The following is a 22,947-nucleotide window of genomic DNA, read 5'->3' as shown; positions in this document are numbered from 1 at the left end:
ATATGGTATTTTAACCCTAGGACTGCCCTGACCTGATTTATGGTCAAATGCTTGGTGCCCGTGCAAAATTGCCATTTTGCAGAGGTTTTTTTAACAGTTCACAGTGCCTAAAGTACTATTGATAACCTAGTCATATTCATACTTGTTTTGTTCAGATAAGAAAGAAGATTTAGGATACAATGAAATATCAGAAATCCCTGTTACTGGTTTTTTTTTTATTTTGTCAAATGTGTAAAAATTAAAAAAAGTTTTGGAATGGTTTTCAAAAGCAGAGGCCTAGAATTTTTACACCAACATTTTTACAGACAATCTAAGATATATGAAATGTAGACAATTTATTTCCCTACATGGAAATGTGGTTGATTTGTTTCAAATAATTTTTTTACCAGAATTACGGGGGGGGGGGGAAACGGAAATTGGGAAAAATCTATAAATTTGCGCTGAACATTTGAATATTAATAGTGGTTTATTTACATCGTATTTTCGTTCCAGCTCAAAAAAGTTGTATGGAAGCTACAACCATGGTTTCGGCGCCGATTGCATCATTGTCACGTAGGACATGTCGAGAATCAAAGCATTGTTGTCGTTGTCACAGTCGGTCGCTTGGATGTCGTCAAAATCACAAAAACATTGGGACACGGATAATATTTAATATTTAATATAACAACAATAATATTTAATATTTAGCAAAAGGTTTTTGGGGACAGAATACAGGCCTGCGTTTATTTAATTGTACCGTCACGGGAGCCGGCTGGAGAACACTGAGCTGGAGAACACAACAACAACAATGCTTTGATTCTCGACATGTCCTACATGACCATGACACAATCGGCGTCGAAACCATGGTTGTAACTTACATACAACTTTTTTGAGCTGGAACAAAAATACAAGGTAAATAAACCACACTTAATATTCGTCTTACCAGCTCAGGGGCAAACCACAACAACAAGCCAGTTACAACTAATGTGTCACCTGAATCTCAATACTAAACGGCACCAAAACATAGAGATAGAATGTTTTCTTAGCTTCAAATAGGTATGACTATCATCACTCTGTGTCAATTATCAACATATTTATGTAGATTTGTTTCATGATAACGTGTTACGAGATTTCACCAATTGCGATTCAAAAATGTTACGCGCATTAAATATTGTTCAAATTATAATAACAGTTATATTGATCTGTTAGTGCTAGGAACAGATTCTTTGAGAAAAAGAAGTGATTCCAAACGAATGGAAGGAAGCGATAGCCATTCCGATTCATAAGAAAGGTGACAAAAAAGAGTGCACCAACTACAGAGGTATTTCTCTCCTCAACTGCACCTACAAAATACTATCAAAGATTTTACAAAAAAGATTGGAGGAGTATACATCAAATATAATAGGTGAACATCAAGCAGGCTTCACAAGAGGTAGATCAACTACCGATCAAATATTCATACTGAAGGAGGCAATTGCCAAATACTATGAGTTCAATAAAACCTTAGCTTCTCAGCAGCAGAATATGCAGCACCAGTGTGGAGAAACTCTGCCCATGCAAAGCAGGTAAACATAGCCATCAACGAAACTGCAAGGGTCGTGTCAGGATGCTTAAAACCAACCCCAGTGGACAGTATATACCCTCTCATTTGGGTAGCTCCACCATATATAAGGAGAAACGTGGCAGCCGCAGTAGAACGACAGAAGCAAGTGACCGACCACTGTCATCCACTATATGGGCATCAACAGCAGCCCTCTAGACTCCGGTCAAGAAAGAGTTTCCTCAAAACCACTGAGATACATTCAGTAACACCGGAAGTATTAAGGCTTCAGCTATGGAGGCAGGAGGCTCAACAGCCACCAGTACAACTCAGAGAGGAACTCCCTGCAGGCTGTCACCTGCCTTACCCCACATTGAGGACCCTAAATAGATTGTGAAGTGGGGTCTCGAGGTGCAAAGTAAACCTCATGAGGTGGGGGTACTATGAAGGAGAACCAAACTGCACATGTGGGGCCTCTCAGGACCATGAGCATCTACTAGTTTGTCCAGATATGGACAGAACATGCTCCTGGCTCGATCTTAAGGAGGCAAATGACAAAGCCATATAAGTGGCAGATTATTGGAAAAATAATATCTAACTAAGCTGGTGATTTTTCCGGACACGGAAAGTAAGTAATAAAACCTTTCTCTGCCTTTTTATCGATTTCTCCAAAGCATATGACTCAATTAGTAGAAGACGACTCTGGAAGATTATGGAAAAGTATGGAATACCCAAAAAATTAATAAACTTATCAAAATCAAGCATATCAGAATTTAGGTGTAAGGTTAAGATAAATGGTGAAATCTCAGAAAAGTTTGATGTAAGCACAGGCGTAAGACGGGGGATGGTTTGTCCCCATTGCTATTTAATTTAGCTTTAGAGGAAGCACTACAAGAAGTAAGACAAACAGAAGCTGGAATTACAATAGGGACCAAAATAAACGTCCTTGCATTTGCAGATGATGTTGCAATTATAGCGGAGAGTAAAGAAGAGTTGAAAGCGCTGGTCACAAAACTTCTAAATTATACAAAGAAAGTTGGTTTAAGAATAAATGAAGGGAAAATAAAAATAATGGAGTGTGGAAGAGCAACAGAAATAAACAATGACAACAATATAGAAATAGAAGGGTACAACTTTAAAAAAGTAAACAACTTCACTTATTTGGGAGTAATGCTGACGAATAATAATGAAGAAGATATGGAAATACAACAAAGAATAAATGCAGCACACAGAAGTTTATCAGCATCCCACAAACTATTAAGCTCTCGAATACTATCACACAAAACAAAACTCCGTATAGGAAAACCATTATAAGACCATTTGGAGATATAGCCTCTGGATCGTTATTGAACATAATTAAATCTAAGGCTTACCTTACGATCCAATTTAATATATAGTGGAGACCTAGGTTTCTACGTCGAAACGTTATCGTCAGTCCTTTGTCTCATAGGTTAGCTAAAATGTAGCTCATAGATGGCAAACAAAATGTTTAGCTAACCTATGAGACAAAGGACTGACGATAACGTTTCGACGTAGAAACCTAGGTCTCCACTATATATTAAATTGGATCGTAAGGTAAGCCTTAGATTTAATTACATTATAAGACCAGTTCTGTTATACGGCTCAGAAAATTGGGTGTTAAGTAAAAAAACATAAAAACGTTTGATAGTATTTGAGAACAAAATGTTGAGAAAAATATATAGTCCAACCTTTGAAGATGGAGAGTGGAGGATAAAACACAATGCGGAGTTGAGGCAATTATATATGGACCCAGACATAGTGGCCGAGGTGAGAGGTAGGAGAATGAGATGGGCTGGCCATTTACTAAGGAAAGAGGACGACTCCTTAGTCAAGAACGTCCTTTTGAACAATCCGGAGGGCAGAAGAACACCAGGAAGGCCCAAGTTGAGATGGCGAGACCAGGTTAGAAAAGACCTAAGAAGACTGGAAGAAGGGAAGAGGAGGCAATGGATAGAAAAATCTGGAGGCAATGTGTTGGCGAGGCAAAGTACCACCTTGGGTACCAAGAGCCACGGCAGTAAGTAAGTAAGTTAGTGCTACGAGGTTCATTTACATATGAAAATAAAAGTTTAGAATCTTCTCTTTCCAACGGTATAAAAATTATTACGCTTCTGGATAATTTTCATTGCGTAGTAAGCGTTTGAAAAAAAATGTCCGAACGGCTGTTTAATGACGGTTGGGCACCTGGCACACACATGATGTTGAATGTAATTTTATTTTTATATAATATGTTTGCTGTTACTTGTTCTGTATTTAATTTAATTTATGTTGGTAACAGCTGTTCATGTGTAAATAGTTAGGATTGTTTATGTTGTAATGAGAATTGTTGAATAAGATATGTTTGAGTAAAAATGTTGTATGTGTACTTCAGTAAAATAAAAGATAATTATTGTAACAGTAAAAACTTAGGTGTTAGTAATTTACATTCACTTAAGTCAACACATGAGTTCAAACGGCAGATGGCAGTCCTAGGGTTAAAGATTTTTCTCATGTAATAAATATAAGTTAAGACTAAAACAATAATTTCAATCAGTTATTTTTAACTTACTAAATACTCTCAAGTCTGTGTTTATCCAATGCTATGAGTAAGCTATTAGATTCACGTTGTTTTACTATTAACTGAAAATAATTACTGGTTCTGAAGAATGATTCATGTTGGAAATGTTTTGAGTGCTCTGATGCCGACTAAATTTTTTGATTAAACTTTTAATTTCAATTAATAAATCAGTTTTATTTCATCTATAGACGTTGTTTAGTTTTCTTACTTCGTACATAAAATAAAATGATGCAACATGATGGCTCTGCTCAACTGGCATTCACTATTCTGAAAGCAATCCTAGTATTATAGGTCATTTAAATACAATTTTTACCTGTCTTATAAGCTGGATGTGTTCATCACGTAGTTTTGAATACACTTCTTTTAACTTTTGGAACTTTTCTTCAAAAGTTTTTGCCTTTTCTGCAAATAAAAATATATTTAAATAACAATCATCAAGAATATTACTAGTAGGCCCTACAAATAATTGTTGTTTGTAATAATAAATAGAGTATAGTAGTTACAGTTATAGTTATAGCAAGTATATATATACTAGCAGAGTACCCACCCTTTGTGCGGGGTTGACGTATATTTGAACTGTGCTTGTTGACATTATACTGATGCATTGAATTTGCAACGGTGAGAGGACGCAGAAGGGGACAATTTGGTTCTTTTAATCTACTGTATGACATCATTAGGCCCCTACACACACATCTACAATGGATTTCATAGATTATATACAAAATTTAAAGCTTGGGTTTTAGCGAATTTCCCATATAGGGAATAAGCTATTAATGTAGTACTTCATGGTAAGACCTGGACCCGGGACCGATTTACTTTTTCGTTCAAATTCATATATATAAATGTGTGTCCATTAGCATGATAACTCAAGCAAAAATGATCCGATTTTGATTAAATTTGGTATAAACGTGTAAACCTACATTTATTCGAACGAGTTTGCAACCAGCATGATCTTGGACTATGGGAACAGGGGTTTATGGGGGGTTTTATGGGGTAAAAATATGTTTTCCCATTTTTGACCCTAAAAACACAAAATTTCACAATTTCTTTCCAAACCATTTTGTAGAGCTTAAAAAAACAAATAATTTAGTTTATTGAAGCGTTGTTATGTGCCTAATGGTTACAGAGAAAATTCAAAAAAAATTGTAAACTTCAAATTCCCATGTTATTCTTATGGTGAATAAGTCAACTGTTCTACTTTGCATGTTTATGAACATATTTTGATCAAATTTGGAAAATACATTCATTTCTTACTAAACTACAATATTAACATTTTACAACAAAAGCACTTTTTTACCCTCTCTGTTGCAGCAAACCTAAGTACTCGTTAAACTAATTCTATTTGAATAGGGAATAAAAGTGATATTTTTAAGGAGACATTTTAGTGTAAAATACCTGTTTTCCTCCCTTCCCATAGCATTTTAGTATTTTATATATATTAAACAGCCACATACGGTTCCCCCTGCACTGCTCGCCTTTACTACTTCCTTCACCTTTTACTACAGTAAGATAGTGTTCCTCTTAAATACAGTGGTAGTTTCCAAATGCTCTGTATTACTTTCTCTGTATTCTTTGATCAAAGGTTGTCACCTAAGGGGGTTTTCCTTAGTGCTGTATTTAGATTGTATATTAGTTTGCTAACAACCTAACAAGCATATGCTATAATTCTTTGTTTACATCCATGTTGTTACCTTGTAACCATCATGGCAACTCATAAGGCTAATGCTAAAACATTATGTTGGTTTGAAATTGTACAGTCATTATCAAATTGAAATATGTTTGTATGAACACTGTTTGTAAAAATAACCCTGGAATGTTTGGATTAAATATGTTCAGCCGTTATTGAGTTAATTGATTACTAGTTCATTAATTCATTACTTAGTTTGCATAAGGTCCATCTCAAAGAGCTTTGCTCGCTCCGCTCAATTACTACTATTAATTCTACATGTCTTTAAGAATTCATTACAAGAATTTATTATAGGTGCCTGGAACTTTAATACTTGGTTTGATCTTATCTACACTGTCAACAAAAACTACCTATCGAAAGTATTTGGCTCAAGCTGCAAATCAGCTGATTTTAGCGAATTTCCCTATAGGGAAGTAGCTATTACCGTAGGTCTCATGGTAAGACCTAAGCCCGGGACCAATTTACTTTTTCATTTTGATGTCCCCAGAGGCCAAAAACACCATTCGTTCAAATTTTTATATATCTATATATATATATCTATTATATTATTAAAGTGATACAATCAAATTTTATGTAAACGGTTAAGGTCATTTACCAAATAAAAATATAGGCATATGGCACATCAAAATGAAGCTTAGAGTGTGTAGATTTGCCGAAAAGTATTGATATGGACGAATTTCCTAAGGGCTCTGCCCCATAGGCTGATTTCCAAAGGGCTACACGCCTGGCATGCTTCCAATGTTTACATGATTTAATTTAATTTAGTAAATGAAACAGCTGGTCAGTAAAATGAACTGGTGTTTATTTATTTATTTGAATAAGATGTTTGTGACGCTTTATGTAGATTGAGGAGGTTTATGTTTGGTTTTAAAGTGAGGTTGTATACGTTTTGTAAAGTATTGCTCAAAGTTTCATTTTTTTAAATTTATATAGTAAGCTACATGTGAAGAGGCTTGAATAAAATTGTAAAACAAGTCATTTATAAAGCATCAATATGAAGCAATAATTGATGCTATAGCTACACTAAGGAATGTTGTCATATTTGTTATAAATCGGAAGATTATTATTTATTTTATATTACACCTCAAGATATTTAGTTAATATTATAAAGTCAAGAAGTGGACATTGGTTTTAAACATGTAGCCTACATAATACAATAGCAAGAGGAAGCGCTCGGTAGAGACAATGAGACGACCCTTGTACTTTGACCCTACGCTTCTGGAAAGCCCTAGAGAAACGATCGGAGCTTCAGTCGAGTACGAGACACAGGTACGCATAGATAGACACGCGTTTCTGCCTGTAGTTGTAACCGTAATTTGTAAGTTATATTCTGGTTACGTTTTTAAAGTATCGTTATAATAACTGGCGACGAGGAAGTAAGTGCGTATTCACGCGATTTACAGTGAAAAGTATAGTACTGTAAACTTAATTGAGTGGTTAATCAAATTATTTCACGCGATTTACAGTGAAAAGTATAGTACTGTAAACTTAATTGAGTGGTTAATCAAATTATTTCGTGGGCTAGGCCTGGATCGGGTTTTCGTGTTGAGACAAAGTGCTTCATTTCATGTTTCTGCGTGATGATTTTATGTTGCAACATCGTGAGCACATGTTTTATGGATGATTTTATGTAAGTTTTCTACAGTCTGTAACCATGGCAAAACAACTCATCGGCAAGGTTAGTGAGTTTAATGAGGATTTAGAAAGTTTTGAAAACTATGTGGAGAGACTTGAACATTTCTTTGCTATCAATACCATTGAGGATAAAACCAAGGTTTCATTTTTTGTGTCTGTTATGGGGCCATCCTTGTATTCAACCTTAAAGGATTTACTACATCCTAAATTAGTAAAAGATGAGAAATATGAAGAAATTATCAAAGTTTTAAGGAAATATTTCACTCCTAAATGTAACATAACCTATGAAAGGTTTATCTTCAACAGACGTATTCAAAGGGAAGGGGAGAGTATTAGTGATTATTCTATTCAGCTAAAGAAACTGGCTGCCACTTGCAATTTTAGCTCATTCCTTGATGAGGCCTTAAGAGATAAGTTTTTATGTGGTTTGAAATCCTCACAGATTCAAAGTAAGCTCCTAGCAGAAGGGGATTCTCTTACTTTTTCAAAGGCTCTTGAAATCGCCTTGGTCTTAGAAAATGCTGATAGCAATGTTCGATCCTTGCATCCAGAAAAACAAATGACTTATGAAGTTAATTATGTTAAGAATAGTAGGCCTAGTCATAAGGTACCTACTGCACCATCTGCAGTTAGGCCTAAAGGTTTTGAGGTACGAAGGGGTAACCAACAAAAATGTTACCGTTGTGGGAAACAGCATGATGTTAAAACTTGTCCATTCGTAGATTTTACCTGTTTCCAATGTAAAAGGAAAGGTCACTTAGCCAGTGTGTGTCGGGCTAGAAATAGTTTTAATAAGTTTAAGCCTAGCGGCAATAGGCCTAGGCCTAATGGAAATATCAATTTCTGTGATTCTCATGAGGACAATGATGACGGTCCCAGTCAAGATATTGGGGACTCGTCATTCGAACTTTATACCATAGCATATGCTAATGATAACAAACCAAATAGTTTTGTAGTCAATTTGGTTGTTAACCAGGTTCCAATTGAAATGGTTATAGATACCGGTGCTGTTGTCACCTGCATGCCAGACAGTATTTATTGTAAAAATTTTAAAAGGGCTGGCTCGGAGTTGGAAGATTGCAACATTAAGCTTAAAACATATACTGGAGAAAATATTCCTGTTCTCGGAAAGTTTCAGGCACATGTAACCACATCGAAGGGGGAATACTACAAGTTACCTGTCGTTGTCGTCAAGAGCTCCCGAGACAATCAACCTACCTTGATGGGACGGAACTGGCTGGAACAGCTACAGTTGGATTGGAGAGCGGTCACCCCGGGTCGATTGGAATGTGCTACCAAGGAATGTGCCAGTAAGGATGTGCATCTCGTGAACGGTAAGTCCGTTCCAGATGACCTAGTCGCTAAGTTAAAAGGGAAATTTGCCCCTGTTTTTGAGGAAGGACCCGGTGAAATCAAAGGCAGTTCTGTAAATATTATTTTGAAAGAAAATTCCAAACCGGTCTTTTGTAAGGCCAGAAGTGTACCATTTGCCCTTAGAGGGGCGGTTGAAGACGAGCTGGAGAAATTGCAGAAAAATGGGACCATTTACCCTGTAACCAAGTCCTCATGGGCGACTCCCATTGTTGTTGTACCCAAGAATAATAATGAAGTTCGAATATGCGGGGACTTCAAGGTCACTATTAATCCTTGCTTGCGGACGGATCACTATCCGTTACCGAATCCTGAAGATATCCTTACTCGGATATCAGGGGCAAAATTTTATTCAAAGTTAGATCTCTCTGCGGCTTATAGCCAATTAAGGGTTAATGAGTCCTCACAAGAGTTGCTCACAATCAACACACATAAGGGATTGTTTCGTTACAAAAAGTTAGCCTATGGTATCACTAGTGCAGGGTCTTTGTTTCAAGCGACTATGGATCAGATTTTGAGTGGAATAAGTAACACAGTGTGTTATATTGATGATATTTTAGTGTTTTCAAAGAGCCTATCTGAAATGGAAGTTTTAATTGAATTAGTTCTTAGTAGGCTAATGGAATATGGAGTAAGAATCAATATTAGTAAAAGTGAGTTTTTCAAGTCTAGCCTTGTGTTCTTAGGCTACCGCCTAGATGAATTGGGAATTCATCAGAGTGAGGAATTAACCAGGGACACATTAAATGCACCCAAGCCAGAAAATGTTTCTCAGTTGCGGTCATTTTTAGGGCTCATAAATTTTTATGGAAAATTTATTCCTAATTTGGCAACCTTGCTACACCCGCTCTACAGGCTTTTGAATAATGATACAAAATGGTTCTGGTGTAGTAAATGTGAGTTTGCTTATGAAGAAAGCAAAAGACTGCTAGTTAGGGACAATGTCTTAATGCCCTATGACCCAAATCTAGATGTAGTAGTCACGTGTGACAGTTCAAGCTATGGTATCGGTTGCGTCATCGCACATGCCTTACCTGACAAGACAGAGCGGCCGATTGCATTCGCTTCGCGTACGCTAACGAAATGTGAAATAAAGTATAGCCAAATAGAAAAGGAGGCTCTTGCGTTAGTTTACGCTGTGAAAAAGTTCCACAAATTCCTATACGGAAGGAAATTTACGTTGGTCACCGACCACCGTCCTTTGATATTTTTGTTAGGGCCTACCAAAGGCATCCCGACACTTGCAGCAGCCCGCATCCAAAGGTGGGCACTGACCTTGGCCGCTTACCAGTACGACATTCGGTACCAGAAGGGTACGGATATTTCTAACGCTGATGCGTTATCACGACTGCCCTGTGACAAGGGAGAACTCGAAGGTGAGATTTCTTTCTTCTCTTACGCTCACCAGCTACCGATTACTTCAAGGGAGATATCTACAGCTACAAGGTTCGATCCAGTTTTGTCAAAGGTAATTGACTATGTTACGAACGGATGGCCAGGACATGTTGAACGAGAAGATATGAAACCTTACTTCAATAAAAGCACTCAACTTTCAGTGGAACAGGGTTGCATTTTGTGGGGTAATAGGGTCGTAATACCTCCCACACATCAGAAAGAAGTTATTTTGTTGCTCCACTCAGAACATCCGGGTGAGAGCAGAATGAAAGCTTTGGCCCGTAGTTTCATCTGGTGGCCTGGATTGGACAGACAAATTGAAGATATGGTGAGTACGTGCTCAATCTGTCAGAAAACACGCAAGTCTGCCCCATTAGCTCCACTCCAAACTTGGACTTGGCCGAAACACTGTTGGCAAAGGCTACACTTGGATTTTGCCTATTTTGAAGGGAAAGATTTCCTTATACTAGTAGATAGCTGCTCTAAGTGGATTGAGGTATTTTATATGTCCACAACTACATCTCAGCACACCATTGAAAAGCTCCGTCATTGCTTTGCGGCATTTGGGCTACCTTCAACAGTAGTAACGGATGGAGGACCGCAGTTCAAGTCATCTGAATTCAAGGAATTTATGGAAAAAAATGGTATACATCATATCCTGACACCTCCATTTCATCCTGCTTCCAACGGCTTAGCCGAAAGAGCAGTACAAACAGTGAAGGAATCATTTCTCAAACAGATGCTTCATGATGCCAAATGTAATAGCAAACGCTCAACGCAACACCACATTGACGCTTTTCTGTTCACGTACAGGAACACACCCCATTCAATGACAGGATTGACCCCATCTGAATTAATGTTTAAATTCAAGCCCAAAACACATCTGAGTCTTTTGAAACCTCACTTGACCAGTCAGATGGAGATTAAACAAGAAGGCATTACAAGTACGGCCAACAATCACCGTGGTAAGCCTCGGAGTTTTGTAATTGATGACAACGTTTACGTCCGAACAGTTCGGCAGGAAAAGATCAAGTGGCAGCCAGGAGTTATAACAAAGGTTGTCAGTCCTGTGACATATTTGGTCAGAGTTGATGGTAGGGTTAGGTTTGTCCACGCAGATCATCTCAAAGCAAGGGCCGGTGAGGAGGAAGAAGAAGATGATTTTATTCGTTTCCCAAGAGAAGCCTTTCGATCAAGTCCCAAACAAACTGAAACAACTGAAAGGAGCCCCCAGAACTCGCCTTTGAAGAAGGCTATCACTCCCGCTACCCCTCTTTCACCGCAAAGGTCACCAGAACCAGTCGTCACATATGATGCAGACCAACGCCACGACCAACATCAAGAACAGGCTATCCTTCGACGCTCGCAAAGGCCCCGGAGGGTACCTAAGAAACTGGACATGTAAATAGAGAAAGAAAATCCTCCCAAGTTTTGTTTTGTTTATTTTATTTGATGGAAGCACATTCTCTTTTTGGTTGGGAGGAATTGTTATAAATCGGAAGATTATTATTTATTTTATATTACACCTCAAGATATTTAGTTAATATTATAAAGTCAAGAAGTGGACATTGGTTTTAAACATGTAGCCTACATAATACAATAGCAAGAGGAAGCGCTCGGTAGAGACAATGAGACGACCCTTGTACTTTGACCCTACGCTTCTGGAAAGCCCTAGAGAAACGATCGGAGCTTCAGTCGAGTACGAGACACAGGTACGCATAGATAGACACGCGTTTCTGCCTGTAGTTGTAACCGTAATTTGTAAGTTATATTCTGGTTACGTTTTAAAAGTATCGTTATAATAATATTCTTAGGGATCTATTAACATCAAAAGTAGGGGTTTGAAAGTAAGTAGGTTTACGCTTTTAAATCAGTTTATATTTTCAAACTAAATCATAGAGTTGCTGTATTTTAAAACACACATCACCACCACTTTAATAGCTCTCTAGGTCACATTTTCTTCCCGTTGCAAAGCACGGGTGTAGCAGCTTGTGTATATATATGTCCGACCGCACGATAACTTGAGTAATTTTTGTCCGATTTTGATAAAATTTGGTTTGAAGGTGTAAGGCGGGATAAACTTGAATGAGTTCGCGAACCAGCATGATCGGACTATGGGAACGGGGGTTTATGGGGGGTTTTATGGGGTAAAAATCGGTTTTTATCATTTTTGACCCTAAAAACACAAAATTTCACAATTTCTTTTTAAACTATTTTGTAGAGCTTAAAAAAACGAATAATTTAGTATATTGAAGCATTATTATGCGCCTAATTGTTACGGATAAAATTCAAAAAAATTGTAATTTTAAAATTCCCATGTTATTCTTATGGAGAATAAGTCAACTGTTGTAGTTTGCTTGTTTATGAACATATTTTGATAAAATATGGAAAATACATTAATTTCTTACTAAACCACAGTACCTTTTAATATTCTACATAAAAAAAAAACTTTTTTACCCTCCCTGTTGCAGCAAACCTAAGTACCCATTAAACTAATTCTGTTTAAATAGGGAATAAATGTGATATTTTTAAGGAGACATTTTAGTTTAAATCCAATCAGGCAAATGGAAATTCGCTAAGTCTGCAGGTTTGCTGCGGCGGGGGTATTTAAATTTTGGTTATAAAAAACCAGCTACTATACAAATTGAGCCAAATACTTTCAAATATCAACACCTCTGTAATGCAAAAGTATGTAATTAAAAGAAATTGAGATAAACATTTATAATACTTATTTATTGTTATTTCAGTAATCTAAAACCTCGTTTAACCAAATAAAACTATCTAATCATAAACAATAACTCTACCACTAGCTATATAACCAAACAGTGAGACACAAATAATGAGAAACTAACCCTAAAATAATAGAAACAAATTGTAAACAAAACACAACATCTACAGAAAACCGGACAGAACTAACAATAAAATTGGCTTCAGCTGTTCTATAAGGATGGGAAATCTACCAAGGGAACATTACCTATGATAAAATCAAGATTTTTCCCCAAATCACTTTGTTAACCAGATATGCGCCATTTTGTATATTTTACATAAACATTTGTGTCTCCTGATTTTTTAAATCGATCTTTATGAAACTTGGTATGTATGTTAAAGTAGAAGATACTTATTTCAGACAAAAGAATTAACTTGGTCCAGTTCAAAAGATCAAAATGGTAGGTATTTTAATTTATATAATTTAAATAACTAAGAAACGGTTGATTTTATGAAAACATGTTATGAACACTTTTATTTAGCAAAAAAATTGCCTATCAAACGATACCAAGTTAAAAAAGATCAGATCAAAAATTGTTGAAATATTACAGTAGAATAAGGCTGATACACCTTATTTTTCCTTGTTTTGCAACTGAAAATCGTAATATTTCAGCAATTTTTCATCCAATATTTTTGAACTTTGATAGGGAATTTTAAATGCTAAATAAAAGTGTTTCTGAAATTTTTTCATAAAATCAGCCATTTTTTTGTACATAATTTAAATTTAAAATACCCCCGCCGCAGCAAACCTGCCGACTAAGCGAATTTCCATTTGTCTGAATTGATTTTCAGTTAAATATATTTTAATAACATTAGGTTTAACGAGTACCTAGGTTTGCTGCTACAAGGAAACTAATAAAGTGTGTTTTTGAGTAAAATATTGATAGCTTAGTACAAAATAAATAAATTTGCCAAGTTTTATCAAAATATATCCATAAACAAGCAAACTACAACATTTGACAATATTCTCCATAAGAATAACATGGGAATTTTAAATTTACAATTTTTTAAATTTTCTCCGTTACTAATAATCGAACAAAAATTCTTTTATATACTAAAATGTTTGTTTTTTTAGGCTCTTTAAAAAGGTCTAAAGAGAAAACGGGAAATTTTGTGTTTTGAGGGTCAAAAGTGAGAAAAACCATATTTTACCCCATAAAACCCCCCCCCCCCCCCGTAAAGCCCCGTTCCCATGGTCCGATCGCGCTGGTTCGCAAACTCATTCAAGTTTATCCCGCTTTACACCTTTAAACCAAATTTCATCAAAATCGGACAAAAGTTACTCAAGTTATCGCGTTCACGGACATATATCTATTTACTTATTTAATACGCAAGCAGGATTTTTGTGACAATTACTCCTCCGAAACTACTGAACCGATTGACATGTTTTTGGTGTCATTGGAAAGAGCGTAACGTGAAGTTGTGCAGGAAACTTTCTTTTTAGGTAAAAAATTAGAGAGTGAGGCCCTGGGGCCCTTTAAAGTTTCGTATTTCTCCATAAGATTAACATGGGAAACAAACATTGTTTTGAAACTCCAGCTGTTGTCATAAATTAAATATTACATTTGCTTTGACATTTAAATGTAAACAACCAGAACTGTCAAATGCCTGAAGAAGAACACATGTTGTTAATTGTAAACAGACACTGTGTAAATTATCTATGTTGTATTAAAAATGTGTATAGTTTTGGATGTTGGTTTGTGTTTAACACGTTCGCTACTGCAATAGTACGAAATTTTCCATTCACATGGACCAGCGACGCACATATGCGACGGCCGGTTTCCACCCATAGACTGCCGTCGCATATATGCGACGGCTAGTCACATTAAAATAGACTGCCGACGCATATTTGCGTCGGGGTTCTAATGTTATTAAAATGCTTATATCTTTGTAGTGGTCTATTTGAAGGCACTGAATTCCCTGCAGTGGTCTACAGAGATGTCTGACGCACAACTGCGTCGCTTGGTCTGTGGATATGATGATTGGTGACGTCATATAATAGTTGGAAAAACTGGTCTTTACTTTTCTGCATCACTGTATGTATGTATGCAGTATGTATGCTGCATTATCCTATGTAGCTTTTATATTTGTTCAGTTATAAACTGTTCTTGAATAATCCGTTTATTTTTTTACTTACTTTCACCTTAAAACACAAAAAAATGAACTGTCGCATATATGCGACGTTTAGTCTATTTCAAGAAAACTATGATATTTTTCACTATTGTTTTCGCTGTAGACCGGGCGTCGCAAATATGCGACATAACAAAAGGTTATAAAAAATACAAAAAACAAGAATAATTTATTTACAAACACGATTGTAGCGTATTACAATGTAAATGATCAATTTTTTACAGGTTTTCGCCCGTGGTCTGTGTGTACTGTTATCCAAGTGGCAGTCGGTCTATGTGTAAGATTCAAATGTATACCTCGGTCTGTGGCAATGACCCTGGCGTCGCATATATGCGACGCTCAGTAGCGAACGTGTTAATGATATAAGTTATTAATCTTAGAATTTTTATTTTAAGGATTTGGCATATGAGTATGTCTATGATAAATAACTCCATTTCAGAGTTCTGCCAGTTTTTACCTAACTCTGTTCTGTAAAGTTTAAAGTAGCCTACACCCTACACCTACAAATTGGCTAAATAACTTAGGTAGGCCTACGGTACTGTACATTATAAAAGCTGACAGCCTTTTTACTTTGACTTAAATTGTAAGCTTGCCTTTTCCCGTCCATGGACAGTTTGAGTTAAACATTAACCCTTTAAACTGGAATAAGACTGTTATGTAAATTGTGAGTATTTTTATCAGTAAATAATCTTTTAGTTGACTCTTTTAAAATCATCGGAAATTTGTTATTAGTTTTTAAACAAGTCATTTGTTTATTTGTAACTCCTCAACTCATGTACTTATTTTAAATTGCTCGATTTCGAGCAACATGTACCCTAGTATATATATATATATATATATATATGTCTATATATATATACATATATATAAAAATTTGAACGAATGGTGTTTTTGGCCTCTGGGGACATCAAAATGAGAAAAAGTAAATCGGTCCCGGGTCTAGGTCTTACCGTGCCACCTACGGTAATAGCTACTTCCCTATAGGGAAATTCGCTAAAACTAAAATGGCCGTCACTTTGATATGGTGGATGGGGGTGAGTTTATGATGCTAGAGCTTTCTCTTCTAAGACTGCAACGTTGCCAAGTCTCTGCGCTGTTGCCACATTGTTCTAACTATGATAATGATAGTGATAATTTATTTGCACATAACATAAAACTTGTGAAAATCACATGTACAGGTGGTTTGTCTAGATTTCTTAAAAATTGTTAATGTGAATCGTAAATTATTAAAAAAAAATGTTAAGTAGTTCCTAAGATTTTGAGCACAGTTTAAAATTTAGTGCTACAATACAACATATTCAAATATAACAAGGTATAAAATTTTGTAAATCCAACTAAATGGCAACAAAAAACAGATAATAAATATATGAACAATAATTTATGATTTTGACACAAACTAATAATTCCCGTGAAGTAATTAAAGATAATACAAAATAATAAAACTCTTGCTAAATGATTAGAACCACTAGTTTATACTTCAGCAGCATACAAGTAATCTTGAACTTTGTAGTAGGCTTTTTTTTCATTCCCATGTAATAAACAATCCTTAAACGTACACATTCTTTTTTTAAAGTCCAAGAAAGCTACCACATCTAAAAACATATCCATAATTCAAATCCTGACACAATGCTGACAAAAAAGAAGATTACAATCCTATACTCTAATACGAGCAAAGTTTGCTTGTATGTATGCTTGCACCAAGATCTCGAAAACAGCTCCGACGATTTTCTTCAAATGTTGTATATAGTTTATTTCTGGCCTAAAAACGAGTTTACTGCAATTAGAACTGCCAACAAAAATCTAATTACGTAGAAAAATGAAACTGAAAATCACATTTTTTAGCGAATTTCCCTATAGGGAAGTAGCTATTACCGTAGGTCTCATGGTAAGACTTAGGCCCGGGACCGATTTACTTTTTCATTTTAATGTCCCCAGAGGCCAAAAACACCATTCGTTCAAATTTTTATATATGTATATATATATATAGGTATATATATAGATATATATATACAGGGTGTCTCAGACCACCCGGCCGGCTTGTATAGCTCCAATATGAAAGCAAATGGAAACCTAATTGCAACTGGAACCCCCTATTTTGACCCCAAGGAATTCAGCTAAATTATTTTCAACCCCAAAAAAGCACCCCAAAGGGCAGATTTTGGGGGGTGGGGGTGGTTTTTGGGAAATTTTCAAATGTAAAGGGGGGTCGTGTTATACCTCATTTTAAAGGTCCTTTAGTCCTGAGTATTTTAGTGGAAAAAGATTGAAATTATCTTCATCCCTATTTACAGGGTGTTCAAAAACGTACAAAAAATAGACCTTTGAACTACTTTTCACTGTAAAGAGGTGGAATTTCATGGGGGGTTCAAATTTTGATAACACTTTAATTGCTAAATGAGCTTTCAAAAAACTCTGGTTTCAACCCTTTTGCTATCTTTTTACTTATGTTACGCATTTTCAAACTTTAAGAAGTTTCAAAAGCTGTTATCTCAAAAATTTCAAATGGCAACATGGGTTTTATTACGAACCACATTGTAGCCCTTATAATTAGCTACAAATTTTGTATTTAATGTTTTTTGGTATCTTCATTGGTTAAAGAGATATAGCGAAATTAGTGTATTTTAATGTTTTATTAAATGGTATTCAAAGTGTTTGCTGTTGTAAATGTACACCTCTAGGACTCAATTAAAACTAATTTTGTCTAAAAAAAATAAAATAGTACTCAGATTGATGATCTTGGAAGATTGATAAAGGAAAGAACACAACTGCAAATATTCTTAGTTATTTTACAATTCCAAAGTTCTAATAGTGCTTTGAATGAATACTGTCTATAAATGCTACTTGTAAAAAAAAATCATCATGAAATCAATGAGTGTGTGCGTGAAACTGGTCACGTTTTATCAGATAAAACAAATTTTAAGGAACTTACTGGACCTGTACGATAGGTGAATGCACCTGCAGTAGTAAAATAGCAATACAGTAGCATAGTGGAGAAGAAGTATTACGTGCCTATAAACAGAGTTGGGGTTTGCATGGAACAAAATGGAAGGCAATTTAAGCATTTGTAGAAGTCCAGAGGTATGTAGACTATTAATGCTGATTCAAACAAATTATTCATTTAAAGCACTATTAGAGCCATGGAATTGTAAAATAACTAAGAATATTTGCAGTTGTGTCCTTTCCTTTATCAATCTTCCAAGATCAACAATGTGAGTACTATTTTATTGTTTTAGACAAAATTAGTTTTAATTGAGACTTAGAGGTGTACATTTACAACAGCAAACACTTTGAATACAATTTAATAAAACATTAAAATACACTAATTTCACTATATCTCTTTAACCATTGAAGATACCAAAAAACATTAAATACAAAATTTGTAGCTAATTATAAGGGCTACAATGTGGTTTGTAATAAAACCCATGTTGCCATTTGAAATTTTTGAGATAACAGCTTTTGAAACTTCTTAAAGTTTGAAAATGCGTAACATAAGTAAAAAGATAGCAAAAGGGTTGAAACCAGAGTTTTTTGAAAGCTCATTTAGCAATTAAAGTGTTATCAAAATTTGAACCCCCCATGAAATTCCACCTCTTTACAGTGAAAAGTAGTTCAAAGGTCTATTTTTTGTACGTTTTTGAACACCCTGTAAATAGGGATGAAGATAATTTAAATCTTTTTCCACTAAAATACTCAGGACTAAAGGACCTTTAAAATGAGGTATAACACGACCCCCCTTTACATTTGAAAATTTCCCAAAAACCACCCCTACCCCCCAAAATCTGCCCTTTGGGGTGCTTTTTTGGGGTTGAAAATAATTTAGCTGAATTCCTTGGGGTCAAAATAGGGGGTTCCAGTTGCAATTAGGTTTCCATTTGCTTTCATATTGGAGCTATACAAGCCGGCCGGGTGGTCTGAGACACCCTGTATAGATTTATATATATGAAAAATAGAAAAATAGGGCTACTATATATAAATAAAGATTAAACATTAATAAACTTAGTACCCAAGTAAAATGATTTATTATTAATAAATAATTTTACTTGGGTACTAAGTTTATTAAGATTTATATATATATATATGTGTCCGTGAACACGATAACTTGAGTAATTTTTATCCGATTTTGATGAAATTTGGTTTGAAGGTGTAAGGCGGGATAAACTTGAATGAGTTCGCGATCCAGCATGATCGGACCATGGGAACAGGGTTTTATGGGGGGTTTTATGGGGTAAAAATTGGTTTTTCTCACTTTTTACCCTCAAAACACAAAATTTCCCAATTTTTCTCTATACCTTCTTAAAGAGCTTAAAAAAACAAACAATTCAGTATATCAGAGTGTTTTTGTACGGTTATTGGTTACGGAGAAAACTAAAAAAATGGTAAATTTAAAATTCCCATGTTATTCTTATGGAGAATATTGTAAAATGTTGTAGTTTGCTTGTTTATGGATATATTTTGATCAAACTTGGCAAATTTATTTATTTTATAGTAAGCTATCAATATTTTACTAAAAACACACTAGGCCTACTTTATTAGTTTCCTTGTAGCAGCAAACCTAGGTACTCGTTAAACCTAATGTTATTTAAATAGATCAATTGAAAATCAATTCGGCCAAATGGAAATTCACTTAGACGGCAGGTTTGCTGCGGCGGGGGTATTTAACATTAGTCTTATGGGTTGCTAGGTAACCATGTTGGCTGAATTAAATAACAAGGAAAAAGTAAACAAAAGACTTGTAATTTGTCTATTCACAGTATACTAGCAAAGCAAAATACAGTACAAAAGGAAAAACATCAGTTGTTACTATTGAGCAAAGATTATACTGAAGATTACTCGATTCTATAGTCAAGGGTAGCAGTGTGGAGTGTGGGATCTGTTTATGACGATTAGATTACGGTATCTGCAATCCTTAAATGCTATGGAAAGGGAGGAAAACAGGTCCACGACATAGGAAGTGGTGAAGGAAGTAGTAAAGGCGAGCAGTCTGGAGTGTGGGAACTGTTTATGACGATTAAATTAAGGTATCTGCAATCCTAAAATGTAATGGGAAGGGAGGAAAACAGGTCCATGACGTAGGAAATGGGGAAGGAAGTTGTAAGGCTAGGAGTGCAGAGTGTGGAACCGTCTGTGGCATTTATGTATCTGCAATTCTAAAATTGTATAAGGAAGGAGGGCAAACAGGTCTACGACATAGGGAGTGGTGAAGGAAGTAGTAAAGGCGAGCAGTTTGGAGTGTGAAAACTGTTTATGACGATTAGATTAAGTAATCTGCAATCCTAAAATGCTATGGGAAGGGAGGGAAACAGGTTCACAACGTAGGAAGTGGTGAAGGAAGTAGTAAAGGCGAGCAGTCTGGATTGTGGGAACTGTTTATGACGATTAAATTAAGGTATCTGCAATCCTAAAATGTAATGGGAAGGGAGGAAAACAGGTCCATGACGTAGGAAATGGGGAAGGAAGTTGTAAGGCTAGGAGTGCAGAGTGTGGAACCGTCTGTGGCATTTATGTATCTGCAATTCTAAAATAGTATAAGGAAGGAGGGCAAACAGGTCTACGACATAGGGAGTGGCGAAGGAAGTAGTAAAGGCGAGCAGTCTGGAGTGTGAAAACTGTTTATGACGATTAGATTAAGTAATCTGCAATCCTAAAATGCTATGGGAAGAGAGGGAAACAGGTTCACAACGTAGGAAGTGGTGAAGGAAGTAGTAAAGGTGAGCAGTCCGGAGTGTGGGAACTGTTAATAACGATTATATCAAGTTATCTACAATCCTAAAATGCTATGGGAAGGGAGGGAATCAGGTCCGGGACGTAGGAAGTGGTAAAGGAAGTAGTAAAGGCGAGCTGTCTGGAGTGTGGAAACTGTTTATGATGATTAGAAAGGAATCTACAATCCTAAAATCCTATGGGAATGGAGGGAAACAGGTCTGCGACGTAGGAAGAGGTGAAGGAAGTAGTCAAGGCGAGCAGTCTGGAGTCTGGGAACTGTTTATGGGAATTACATTAAGGTATCTACAATCCTAAAATGCTACAAGAAGGGAGGAAAACAGGTCCATGACGTAGGAAATGGTGTAGGAAGTAGTAATGCTAGGAGTGCAGAGTGTGGGAACTGTCTGTGGCATTTATGTATCTGCAATTCTAAAACGGTATAGGGAAGGGGGGCAAACAGGTCCACGACGTAGGGAGTGGTGAAGTAAGTAGTGAAGGTGAGCAGTGTGGAGATTTGGAGTGGATTAATGTATCTGCAATACTTTTCAGAGTAAACTAATAATTTTTCCCGAGCAAAGCTCGGTCCCAGGTACTCTTACTAATATTATAAATGTGAAAGTTTGTGTGTTTGTTTGTTTGTTTGAAGGTCAATCACGCATAAACCACTGGATGGATTGGGCTGAAATTTGGCATGATGATAGCTCACATTCCCGATTAACATATAGGCATATTCTTATCTCAAAAATCCCTTCGGGCTCCGCCCCAGTGGCTCTGTAGTTCCCCATGTTAACCTTATGAGTATTCATATTTAAAGGGAATTAAAGAATTTAGTCAGCTGTTTCAACTAAAAAAGTTGGTTCTATGATATACAAAAGCATTAAAAAGTTATAAGATTTACCAACAGGGTGCAGCACTATATGTTTTTTGCATTTATGTAAACACCTAATTTGAACTAAGCAGCAACAAACAACTGTGATACGCAATGAGAACTGTCAAAGTAGGATTGTTTACAGTTATGTTTGTTTTTAATGTAATGAATAATTTGTGATTTTTTTAAATTTGTAATACTTTATTTTTCTTTATTGTTAAGGTGAAGAGGTAGAACATTATGGCTATGGTAGATTTGTAATACCATAGTATACCGTCAATTTATAGAAGCAAATTTTATCAAACTTTGTCCTCCCCCATTGCAAGCGAAAAGCTTGAGTATAACTGGAATAAGCAATTTAAACTTATATGCCAACCCCGTTCGAAGGACGGGTACTCTGATAGTAATTCAATAATTTTCAAACTCATATAAACCAACTAGAAGAACAATGTGGCAACAGTGCAGAGATTTGGCATCGTTGCAGTCTTAGAATAGAAAGCTCAAACATCATAAGCTCACCTCCATCCCCTGACCTACCAAACATACCTCAAGCCAGTACAGGGACAATAGGTAGGCAATCAGACAGTGACATACGTGCGCCCCCAGTCTGCGCAAACGTTCGGTTTTCTACGCCCTCGCTGTAATTTGTCTGCTGACCAATAATTTAAATAAATAGTAATGATGTTTTAAGTTATGTGAATACAAACTCTGCTCCTGAGGATGCCACACTTGTGGCGAAATGTACGTCGAGCTTGAAAATCTACAACCTTTAAGAACCTGGCAAACAAAAGGTAAACCAATAAATATCCCAGGTAACACGTAAACTTACAGCAAGCCTTCCTTTTCGTTAGGAACAAAAAACTTATCGGACTAAACTTGCCAAACATCAGAGGCAAGTTCTCCTAAGAAAATTTGAGCGACATAAACTTACGGCAAGTCTTCCTTTTCGTTAGAAACAAAAAACTTATTGGACAAAACACCAGAGGCAAGTTCTGGTTTTAGGTAATTCCATAGTTTTAGGAATTATTTCATACTTACTTAGTAATTTAGATAAACTATATTTATCTCAGGGCTTATAACAGCCCTGATTAAAAAATCGAAGGTAATTGTATAGTAATAACAATGTAGGCTTTGCAACAAATTTAAAACAAAACACAAAGATAAAGTGGTCAGCTGTTTAAGTTTTCAACGCTTGCAATTGTATGACACTGAACATAAAATTACTTTTATCCTGTACTGTTATGGATAGGCCTTAATTTTTGCACACTAGTCACAATATAGGTAATCTCAAAACC

The 22,947-nt window shown here is 35.9% G+C and overlaps 1 protein-coding gene across 6 annotated transcripts in view; it reads right to left on the bottom strand.

Moving 5' to 3' along the window:
• The window catches only part of LOC129004303 (huntingtin-interacting protein 1), a 166,743-nt gene that overhangs the window by 68,583 nt on the left and 75,213 nt on the right, over positions 1–22,947 (bottom strand). For all 6 annotated transcript variants that reach the window (XM_054432837.1, XM_054432845.1, XM_054432854.1 and 3 more), the window contains one exon: positions 4,411–4,499. In XM_054432837.1, the coding sequence (XP_054288812.1) occupies positions 4,411–4,499 (89 nt within the window). The remainder of the gene's footprint in view (positions 1–4,410; positions 4,500–22,947) is intronic.

The sequence above is a fragment of the Macrosteles quadrilineatus genome, unplaced genomic scaffold, assembly GCF_028750875.1.
Source record: "Macrosteles quadrilineatus isolate MER2022 unplaced genomic scaffold, UCM_ALF_1.0 Scaffold_1__1_contigs__length_201487025, whole genome shotgun sequence".
Classification (NCBI taxonomy): domain Eukaryota; kingdom Metazoa; phylum Arthropoda; class Insecta; order Hemiptera; family Cicadellidae; genus Macrosteles; species Macrosteles quadrilineatus.
The sequence above is the reverse complement of the archived record's forward strand: the minus strand, read 5'-3'. Positions and strand labels throughout refer to the sequence as shown.